At 36.9% G+C, this 11770-nt stretch overlaps 2 protein-coding genes across 2 annotated transcripts in view; both read left to right on the top strand.

The window, feature by feature from the left end:
- Positions 1-2426, top strand: part of LOC103467877 (TBC1 domain family member 24-like) — a 7123-nt gene extending 4697 nt beyond the window's left edge. The window contains exons 10-11 of the mRNA XM_008414609.1: positions 1411-1708; positions 1803-2426. Of these exons, the coding sequence (XP_008412831.1) occupies positions 1411-1708; positions 1803-1978 (474 nt within the window). The 3' untranslated portion in view covers positions 1979-2426. The remainder of the gene's footprint in view (positions 1-1410; positions 1709-1802) is intronic.
- A 1212-nt stretch (positions 2427-3638) lies between these two features.
- LOC103467888 (zinc finger protein 501-like) lies at positions 3639-8319 on the top strand. The gene is made up of 3 exons (XM_008414616.2): positions 3639-3791; positions 6012-6066; positions 6477-8319. The coding sequence occupies exons 2-3, from the start codon at positions 6021-6023 to the stop codon at positions 7607-7609; spliced, it is 1179 nt and encodes a 392-aa protein (XP_008412838.1). The 5' UTR covers positions 3639-3791; positions 6012-6020; the 3' UTR covers positions 7610-8319.
- The last annotated feature ends 3451 nt before the right edge of the window (positions 8320-11770 follow it).

Here is an 11770-nt window from a genome sequence, read left to right as displayed (position 1 = left end):
TGTGTGTGTGTGTGTGTGTGCATGGTTGTTTGTCTCTGTGTTGCCCTGTCTGGCGACCTGTCCAGGGTGACCCCACCTGGTTGCCACCAGCAACCCTCCCGACCCCACCAAGGGACAAGGGTGTAAAGAAAATGGATGGATGTAAAAAGGGTTTACCTGTTGCTTCCTAAAGTTGAACAAACCCCAGTTTGTTTTAGATGTTTTCAATCCTAATTTCTAGACCATTAAATGAAAACATACAGTTAATGGAAGACAGAAAACTGTCAGAAGATGCCCAACATCTTCCTTTTTAACAAGGTTTCAATCTTACAAACTACTAAAATTGTCCCTCAGTATCACCTGTAGTATCAACTGCTGGTGACAACTTGGTACCATTATTGAATTGTGTTCGAGGGTCACACTGTTTATCACAGTGCTCTGTGATAAACAGATGTGTGTGTTTATCACAGCGCTCTGTGATAAACAGATACTGAAACATCTTAAGCATTTCCAGTCAGATTTGCTGTTAGAAAAGCAAAGCGGTGTGTGAAGAAAAAATGTTACACAAGCCTAGGTGCTTTGTTGTATTGATTTATACAGGGCCTTACTTTCCCTGCTATGCTGTCAGGTAGTTACTAAGATTAAGTTCTTTACATGTTCCATTCTCAGGACACATTTCACATTTAAAGGTCACTGGTCTTCTGTGCAAATAATCACCAATACAAATAGACTGACAGTTAACATCCAGATGAAACATGTGTTGGCATACTCTGTTTAGGTTTCATGAGATTTATCCATCCATCCATTTTCCTTCACCCTTGTCCCTTAGTGGGGTCGGGAGGGTTGCTGGTGCCCATCTCCAGCTAACGTTCCAGGCGAGAGGCGGGGTCACCCTGGACAGGTCGCCAGTCTGTCGCAGGGCAACACAGAGACACACAGGACACACAACCATGCACACACACACTCACACTCACACCTAGGGGCAATTTGGAGAGGCCAATTAACCTAACAGTCATGTTTTTGGACTGTGGGAGGAAACTGGAGTACCCGGAGAGAACCCAAGCATGCACAGGGAGAACATGCAAACTCCATGCAGAAAGACCGGGGCCGGGAATCGAACCCAGAACCTTCGTGCTGCAAGGCAACAGTTCTACCAACTGCGCCATTGTGCAGGCCTCATGAGATTTAATTAATTTTAAAATATAAAAAAAAAAAAAAAAAAAAAAAAAAAGGATTTCTGGTCCATTGTCAAACATGGTGAGCTTCAGCCTTGGGAGCAGCAGCTAATCTGGACTTATGCCAGTGATGATGCCAAGTATTAGTACAGCTGCCTAAAACCTTCAAAAAAATTTGAATTAACCTCTTAATATTATCACACATCATGCCTCTGACATTTACAGATTGTTAACTAAACTCTACTGACTGTTTCAGCTTCGCCCTAGCATGGAGCGCTACCAGCGGGCTATGGTCAACATTATGACCAGATTAGCCTCTCCTCAGCAGCACAGAGATGGAAGCAGTTCCTCCTCTCAGTTGGCAAACAGCAGCAAGTCTCAGCTCACCCCCAAAACTGTCAGGTGTACGAATGGGACTCCGCAGAATCCATCCTACCTGACACTCCCCCTCAGTGCTCCAGTAGGAAATCCCAGAACTGCAAAGGAGGCCAAGAGACCAAAGGAACAAGACGCCTCAAATTTCATCGCAGGAGATGACAGTCAGCTCATCATCGGTACGCTGTTTGCACACACTGGGAGAATTGTGTTAACGATAGTCAGGCCAGAACATTGTGTGTTGTTTATGTGACTTGCGTGCCATTTTTTCAGGTGGTGATGGGGGCCACGCACTCTGCTTGTGTGATAACTTAGAGGAAGGAATCTCAGAACTCTGTGACACATTCAGCAGCAACCCGCTCTGCAAAGGACATTTCCAGATCCAGTCCCTGGAAGTATGGGGCATTCAGAACTCCATCTACCTGTCTCACAGTTTTCATTCGCAATAGATTAACAAGAGGAGTGGTATTATGTGGGAGTTGTTGTGGACAACAGATTTTTTTTTTCTGCAATTCAAAGCACGCACATTGCATTTATAATAAGTCCAGATAACAATTTTAAAAACTGTAATACGAGTAAAAAAAGCAACTAATCTTGGTTTGAATATAATTTACTGAAACTTTCACTACTAAATCTTTTCTTTGTGTATTGTATGACAGGTGGTCAATCAGTCTGTTGTCTAACCAGCTAACACTAAAGAAATTATATGATGAGCCCATCATATAATTTGGGTTCATCACCTCCTAGTGGTGGAGGTTAGATTTTCCAATGCTCTAGTAGCATTGGAAAGCTACTAAAGTGTACAGCAACTCTCACGGTTACAGACAAGTGAATTTTAAGATCAATTCTACATTTAACAGGCTGACAAAACATTAACACGAGAGGAATATTGGCTCTTTTTCTTTTTCTTGACAATAAAATGTTGTAATGTATGTCTGAATATAGCAAGCTATGTATGAAAGTGTATTTATTTTGTCTATGTGCTTTTTGGGATTTTATTTATATCATCTTTTCTTACTTCTCATAAATAATGATATTTTTTTATTTTATGTACACTTACAGATCATAAAATATCTTATCTTGTCTTGTCTATTGGACTAGTGTAAGGTACACCTGCCTTGTATGTAGCTTTCAGATATTTATTTCTATGATATTATGTGAAAAAGTGAAAATGAGCTAAAGAGCCAAAAAAAAAGGGGGAAAAAAAGTATTTTTCTATTTGGGTCACTGTAACCATAAAAAATGTTTGACTTTAAAATTTTAATTCCACAACTGTCTCTGAGATGCAAGTTCTACAACAAAATGTTTAAAAGGAAAATAAAACATATGTGTATTTCCACTAGTGTTGTGTTTTTCTCCAATAATATTTTCTACAGTTAATGTTACACAATAAAGCTGAATTTTGTTTTGTATTGTGTGGTAAAACAAATACCTCCTTTGGGTTTTGTTTTTTTTTTAGTCCAAAATATTGGCATTTAAAGTTAGCTCAAAATAAACAGAATACAGTACAATGTGGAAAAAAACATTTGAATTTCATGATTACGTTTTGGCCGTTGTGAAGACAGAAAATATATAGTTGGATTGGATTGAGAAGTTATATTTTAAATACAATTTTAATATTACAATTAAAAAAAATTATAATTCAATTATCAACACATTTGACAAATATATATTTATCAATAATTATTTAGATGTTTGAATGATTTAGTCAATCCATAATTAAATAATTACGTGTGAAAATAATGCATCAAAATGTGAATTCATCACTATCGAAGACACATACACGTACACTGATAGACTGATTTCTAAATGCTAGAATAAAAAGAGGGAGAATTTTTAATAACTTTTTCGAAAGTTTCATGACTATTATTTCACCGTTGCTCTGAAAAGCTTGTGCTGCCTTCTAGGACAGTTTGAACCAAACGATAGAAGTATCTAAAGTGTTGAGTGACCGCACAAAAATGGTGGAAATTCCATTAGCAATCATTGTATGACTTCTACATTCGTTAAACATTATCCACATTTTAACAAATAAAAAAAAACTACAAAAAGAACCCAACTAACACTTTACCGGCGTGTGACTCTTGAATTTACGCTGAGCCACAAATGTCTCACGTGGAGTAACGAGCATCAAACAGGGCTGCTGTGGTTTACCCTTTGGAGAGTTGCTACGGTTTTTCCCTTCCTCCTTTTGGTGGAGGTTAGATTTAAGCTGCAGGCGAAAGGATACATAACGGATCCTTCTTTAGGTTTATCCGAGAGGTGGGATTCGGTTTTCTGCCCTTCTTGTACTATATTGTTTTAGCTAACACGTCGACGTTAGCTTTAGCGTGCGTAGCTTGGCTATAGCTTCATCTCTGTTTGTATTCCAAACAACTGTTATCCTGGGTGGCGTAGGGATCGATGTTATCCACAGGACAGCCTACCTGCTATCGAGTTTATATTTAAACATTAAATTACCTCTTTGTGTTTGCTAGAGGGCTCAGATGCTAACTTAGAGATATTAGCTCACAATTTCAAATTAGCTCCGCACGCAGCTTGTACTGCAGAAACCTAACTGTTTATATTTACAGTTAGCTGTGTTAAGTAGAATTAAAGAATAATACAACCTAAAGCAGACTAGACTACAGTTGGTTTTCTACATTTAACTAGATAGTCAAAGATATGTTCTTGTCATTTTATTCAATTACACAGCACCTAATGACATAAGCTCGTGATCTCTTCAGTCCCTCAATTTCTTGATTTACATTTCGTATGGCAGCAACTACAGCCTTGAGAAATGTTGCAAGATGTTATTTCTCATCACTTTCTCAAAATCCTAGTTTATAAAGAAATTGGTAAGATGTTTAGGGTTTTAAAGTCAAAATAAAATCTGCATTCATAAGGGATGGGTTTTACATTAGTTTCTCTGGGTAGGATAACAGGAAATGTTAAGTCAAAGTGCATTTGTTTCATGGTGGTGTGGAATGTACAATATTTGAAACTAAAAGTTATACCATGATCTAACCGCTTTTATTCAAAATCAGAAATGAACAATGATCCCCACTGTTGCTAAAATGTAACATAATCTTTATTATTACCATTTTACCAATATGATTGTTAAATACACACTAGCTTAAAAAAAAGAAAAAACTTTTCAATTCTGCATCATCTGGAATAAAACAAACATAAAAAGCAGATATCGGAAGGTATTTGCTCTGGCAGCCAGTCTGTAATTAACTGCGAAACATACTTGGGACTATTATTAGCTTTTCTCTTGTGGGTTTGAAACAGTATTATGTGACAAATAGTGACAGGTGATGCTTCTTAATTTTTACACCATGATAACTGTTCAAAATGATGTGTTTTTTTGTTTGTTTGTTTTTTATCTTATGAGCAAGGTGAAATTGTAGAGGCCTGTTTTCAGTCAACTGACCGTCAGTGCACAACAAGTAGATGAGGGGCAGAAAGGCATTGATGTATTCAAACAGAAATAGCTTTGGTCACTCCATCACTTCCTCTGGCATCTTATACAGAACCTTTAACTTGGGTGTCTTTGATCTTCTTAATATGTTGATAATAATTTGCCTCACTTTATTTTAAATGTATTACACATTTTGTCTGAATAAAATGTATCACTTAATTTGGAATTCATTCTTGCACCCATGTAGCAGTCAAATAAGAAAAAAAGGTCAAAATATTTACTGTGGAAAAATATGCTTAATGTCATAATTTAAGAATCACATGCAAAAATATATTTTTCTTACAACTATGTTCAGCAATACACAAATTCATTCGGTAAAACCACAAAGAAAGCAAATCAGCTTACATTACATTTTTTTGCTATTTCTTATGTATGCATATTGGTGATAGTAAAATACTTTAGTGCAGAAATCCAAATTTAGATCTAATAATTTTTCTAATTATTTTTCGAGTAATATTGCAATTGCATAGGTTGTCCACCAGGGGGTGCAGTCAAGCTTATATTTTCACACTTTCCCCTTTATTCCTCAAAAGTTAAAAGTAATGTTCTAATATCAGCCATATAAATAAGCATCAGGAATAAATCAATGGCATACAGAGACTCTTTCTTGATTTGAATTATTTTACAATAGAATGGCACATGACTGATGCAATACATTTTTTACTTTACAAAAGTAAAATAAATTGTTGAACTGTGGTTAGTATTGTCCTCTCACTGCAAAAATGTCCTCAATTCAAACCTCTGCTGTTTTGTGTGTAGTTTCCGTGTTTTACCTTTAAACGTGTTGTATAGCTTTTCTCCAGTTTCCTACCACAGTACAAAAGTGTGTATGGTAGGTTCAAATTCAAATTTATTTAAAAAATACTTTATTGATTCTAAGGGGAAATTAAATTAGGTTTAGTGGAGACTCTAATTTACTTTATGTGCAAATTCGTGTGAGCAGGAGTGTTTGTCCTATATGTCTCTGTGTTGCTCTGTGATGTACTGACCTCATGTGCTTCTCTGTTGTGTATCTACAGTCTGCAGCCATGGGCCCAGAAGCCACACCTGAACCAAAATCTGAATCTGAAGACAGTATGTAGAGATGGTTATGTTTTGTTTTTTTCCTGTCAATACAGTGTAGCAGATAATGATCCAAACATGTTTGTAGAAGAATAACTTGGCACTCTGGGTGAAGGCCCTTTAAAGTGCGAACCAGGCACTTTTTCACCAGTTCTTTATGCTCCCACTGATACAAACGCTGAACCTAGCCCTGAAAAACGAGTGCTAACCGGGTATCAGTATTTTGCTCGACCAAACAAAAGAACTTCTTTAAGGCGTATGCTCATGGGCAGCAGTAGCCATTAAAAATATACCAATCATAATGTTCATTTTAATTGCTGCCAAAACATTTTTGGATTTGTTCTGATTCTGATGAAAACAGACATGTTGTACTTTGGAATTTTGTAATTTTTTATATTAATTTTGCTCTGCATGATCCGCAGGTTTTGGAGTTGTGGAGGTGAACGTTGACCTGGAGTCAGATTCCAGCGACACGTCCACTGACACCGACCCAGAGAATCTCAAACAACCAAAAATAAACAAATCCAACAAGTGTTTCCCTTGCCCCACCTGCGGTAAGATGTTCGACAGGCCATCGAAGGTGGAGAGGCATAAACCTATCCACGAGAGGAAGCCAAGAATGCTTTATCAGTGTCAGCATTGCGAGAAGAACTTCACTCAGGAGGACAGGATGATTCGACACCAAAATACCCACGGCAGAACCAACAAGCATCCCTGTCCTGATTGCGAGAAAGTGTTCAACAGACCTTCAAGGTTAGCGAGACATCAACGCACGCACTCAAGAACGCCAAAAATACCTCATCAGTGTTCGTTCTGCATGAAGACATTCAATAAGCTCCATAAACTTCTTCGCCATGTAAGGGTTCACACAGGGGAGAGGCCTTATACCTGCCCTGTGTGCGGAAAGGGATTCTCTGAGGCAGGCCACTGCAAAGCGCACGAAAAAACGCACGAGGAACAGCCGGAGAAACCTCACCGCTGTGCCAACTGCGGAATGCGTTTCTTCAAGGCCTCCTCCTTGCGTCGCCACTCCCGTTCCCACACGGGGGAGAAACCTTTCAAATGCACTCTGTGCGAAAGCAGCTACTCCCGCTCAGAGGGACTCAAAAGACACATGAAGAAGCACACAGGAGAAAGACCACACAAGTGTATTGTCTGCAGCAAAAGATTTTATTCCCGTCAGGACCTGATCCTTCACGGACTTACTCACTCGGGAGAGAAACCCCATCTGTGCCCTGTGTGTGGCAAAGGCTTCTCCCAGCTGGGCAACATGAAGGAGCACGAGCAGAACGTCCACATTAAGTCTGAGAAATACATTTGCAACGAGTGCGGCGCGACATTCAACAGGTACAATTCGATGACGAAGCATCAGCGTGTGCACACAGGAGAAAAACCTTACATGTGCCTTACGTGTGGCATCAGGTTCTCCTGGAGCCATTCCCTCAGCAGGCACAGAAGGAGCCACGCTCACAAACAGGCGGCGTCAGAACCTCCAGAGGATTTGGAAAGTTTCGCAGGACCTTCTGGAAATCCAGAAAGTTGCGAACCTATTTAGATTTCCTTGAGAGACAATCAAACGGCTCTGTGACTTGTAGTTTTCGCGCTTGTGGACCATTGACTTAATGTTCACATGTACCATTCATGTACCATTCAGATCTAGAGTGAACCATCTTACCCTGCTTTATTGCAGTAATTGAAATTTCAAATGTATTTATGTGAGCCCAAATACAACTGGCTGTTTTGTTTGTTGCAACCAAATGGTGTTTTTAATACTCACCAATAATAAAGCAGGTTTATGCATTACGCAGTTAATGTTGGAAGGTGCTCACTGATTTCTTCATACATATGTTGTAGGTCTGTAGTGAAGAGCTCCTAGACATCATTCAGTTACATAAAAACATATTGGCAAGGTGTGAACAACAGTTTGAGTTATGAAAATAGTACATTGAAATATTGACAGCTTAGATGTTTTTAAATCTTGAAATATACTGTACAGTTCATACATTGCATTAAAAAAGTATTCTTTTTTTTCACATTTCATCACATTGCAACTATGAACTTCAGGATATTTCACTGTAATTTTACAATAAACTAACACAATGCTGCACAAAATTGTGAAATACTTCACCTATTGTGTTACAATGGCAAAGCTCTACCAGGCTGTTCAGTTTTATGGTGTTTTAACAGAAGTAAAATTTATAAATCCTTCACCAAAGTGTCTGAGATCAAGTTCCTATGTGTTCATAAAGACATATTTCTTGCTTATAATGGTGTCCTCTGCCTTATTGTGAACATAACCTGGGTTAAATGAGAAATCTTTTTGCCTCTATAAAGATGTTCAACCAGTTTGCCTTTTTCAAAATCTGTTAGATCATAAGGGCCGGGGCCCGCAACCTGCGACTCGAGAGCTGCTAGTGGTTGTTTGGACCTTACACAATGGCTCTAAATGACAAAAATAAATGACAAGAACCAACAAATGTTTTTAAATATTAAACATAAACTGCAGGTTTTTAGCAGTTTTTTTGATGGAATAACTTGAATTTCTACAACAAAATGACACAAAGCAGGGGCGGATCTACTGGGGTGGCATTTTCCACTCCAAATGAGAGCCTTGCCACCCCAGCTGGCGACTATGAATTCAATAAATAGTTAAGGCAAATCGGACATTAAGCGCATGTCCTATTTGTTATCGGAATCTCTTTTTTCCGATAACATTGAATGCAACACAATGTAACCTGACGTCACCAGCTTGAATTTACCTAAATTAGTAACTATTGTCAAGGCCCTCTCTACTTTGAAGGCAATATTATGCGAGTAAAAATGGCAAATTTGAGCAGCGCTTGTTATCTTCCCTGCGTTCAGGTTTTTTCTTCTCTTTGTGGCGTTTTTTAAATAAATGAAAGTGTGCAATACCGCCACCATCTGGTCTGGAGTATGAACTGGAGCTAATGGCGTTGATTATCAGGTTTTACATCACACATCTGAAAATGGATTGGGTACTTTCTTAAAAATTACATATTTATTAAAATTGTATGCAATTTTAATAAATAGTAAATGATCAGTAAGGCACTTAAAAATTCATACTTTTTAGATACTTGAAAAGTATGCCTACATATTACATTAAACACACTTTAAAGGTGCCTAAAAAACATACTTCTGCATATGTATCAATTAGTTTTATTTTGTAATCAGGTTGCTGCGTGATGCAGATTTTTGCCCAGGTCCTTCTTGAAAATGAGATCTGGATCTCAATGGGGTTCACCTGGTTAAATAAAGAAAATGAAGGCATACTTTATTATCCTAAAATTGAGATGTAATTTAAAACATACTGAAATTAATCATCAAAAGTAGTGTTGAGTGAATTTTAAAAATGTATATTTTGAGCATATATTTTTAAATATACACAAAATATATTTTAAATATACTTGAGAAAATGTATATTTACACTTGGGCAAATATACATTTTGTTCTCTTAAAGTATACTTTTATTTAATATATTAAAAGTGTGTTTTGGTACAATTATGTTTAAGTGTGTTTAAAGTTCTCATTTCGAAATTGGTACAAGTATACTTTTAGTATACTTCAGATATACTTATAGGTAGTACACTTAATATTTAGTATACTTAAAGTGTACTTTCACAAATTTAAGTATGTTTGAAATATGCTAAAGTATTTTTTTTTTTCACTTGGGTGAACTGAGCCATAGTTTGTCATATTTCACCTACTGGTTATTTATTATAGTTTAATTGCTAGATCAAAACACTGCAGCCTGATATTTTATTGAGGAATCAAAATAATCTTATCATTTTACTTATTTATTTTTTTTTATTTAAAAATCTGCGGTGCATTTGAGTACAGCATTATTACTCAGATACCCCAAAATAAAATCGAGTGAAATCAAGCACTTTCAGAAGTAACCTGTAATAAACAAAGTCCATCTTTGTCATGGCATAAACACCAATGTTTACACTGTTTTTCAATGCTTCCATGCAATGCATGCAATGCATGTAAGGCACCTATTGCTCTACACCAGTGTTTCCCAACCGTGGTCCTCAAGGCACACTGACCTTTTATGTTTTAGATGTTCCCCTGCTTCAACAAACCCCATGCAGATGATTGCAATTCAGCAAAACCCTGTTAATCAGCCATCAATTGCGATCATGTGTGCTGATGATGCAGGGGAGTATCCAAAACATGCAGGTCAGTGTGCCTTGAGGACCAGGGTTGGGAAACACTGCTCTACACCTAGAATTAATTTGGTGTTAAGAGACGAGCGTTTTCTAAAGGTAACGAACTGCAACAAAGTATAAATCAGATTTTTACTTTTGTGTTGAATGTCTGTTATACAATATATTTACAAGCTAAAAAATACAACAACACTTTTCTGCAAAATTCAGCAACTGCACAGTTCTTGTTACTGGTTACTTATAAAATAAGTGGTATTTCCAAAGAGCAAAAGAAATCTTAGGTTTTTTTGATCAATAAGAATTTTTGTTGCTAGCCTGTTGCTAAGAGATGGGTGTGTTTACTGGTAACTAAGTGCCACGAAGATTTTCACTTTTTCAAAATTTGCCAATGGCAAATGTCTTGTATCTAATCAGGTAAGCATTATTTCGAAAGAGCTTATGTTTTATAAACTATATAACTTATTAATTTGGTTTTAAGAGATAAGCGTTTTCTACTGTTAACGAACTGCCACGAAGTATAAATCGAGATTTTTACTTTTGTGTTGAATGTGTTGCTACGCTGTTAATCTGTTGCTAAGAGATGATCGCGTTTTCTGGTAACCAAGTTCCACAAAGTTCCATAAAGTAAACATCTGAGAGAGAGCAGAAGAAATCCTATGTTTTTGAACAATAACAATTTTTGTTGCTAATCTGTGAGATCAGTGTGTTTACTGGTAACCAAGAGCCACGAAGTGAACTTCAGATATTTACTTTAGCGTAATTTGCCAACGGTAAATGTCTTGTATCTAATCAGGTAAGCGTTATTTCGAAAGAGCTTTTGTATTATAAAGTACTTGTTATTAATTTGGTTTTAAGAGATAAGCGGGGTTTTTTCTGGTAACGAACTGCCACGAAGTATAAATCGAGATTTTTACTTTTGTGTTGAATGTGTGTTTAGTATATTTGCCACTAATGACCAGAAAAGATAACCTTTCTGCAAAATCCACCAACTGCACAATTCTTGTTAGTGTAAAATAAGTTGTATTTCAAAAGAGCGGAAGAAACATTATATTTTTTTATCAATAAGAATTTTTGTTGCTACGCTGTTAATCTGTTGCTAAGAGATGATCGCGTTTTCTGGTAACCAAGTTCCACAAAGTTCCATAAAGTAAACATCAGATAGAGCAGTAGAAAGCCTATGTTTTTGAACAATGACAATTTTTGTTGCTAATCTGTTGCTAAGAGATGAGTGTGTTTACTGGTAACCAAGTTCCACAAAGTAAACATCTGATTTTCACTTTTGCAAAATGTACCAACGATACATTTCTTGTATCTAAGCTGATAAGCAGTATTTTGAAAGGGCTTATGTTTTATAAACTATTATTATTAATTTGGTGTTAAGAGATAAGTAGGTTTTTTTTTCTAGTAACGAACTGCCACGAAGTCTAAGTCGAGATATTTACTTTTGTGTTGAATTTGTGTTTTATAATATATCTACCGCTAATCAGTGGCGCAGCTAGACTTTTAAAGTTGGGGGGGCCAAGGACTAC

The sequence above is a fragment of the Poecilia reticulata genome, linkage group LG1 (genome assembly GCF_000633615.1).
Source record: "Poecilia reticulata strain Guanapo linkage group LG1, Guppy_female_1.0+MT, whole genome shotgun sequence".
NCBI lineage: Eukaryota > Metazoa > Chordata > Actinopteri > Cyprinodontiformes > Poeciliidae > Poecilia > Poecilia reticulata.
Note: the sequence above shows the minus strand (reverse complement) of the source record. Positions and strands in the feature narration are given on the sequence as shown.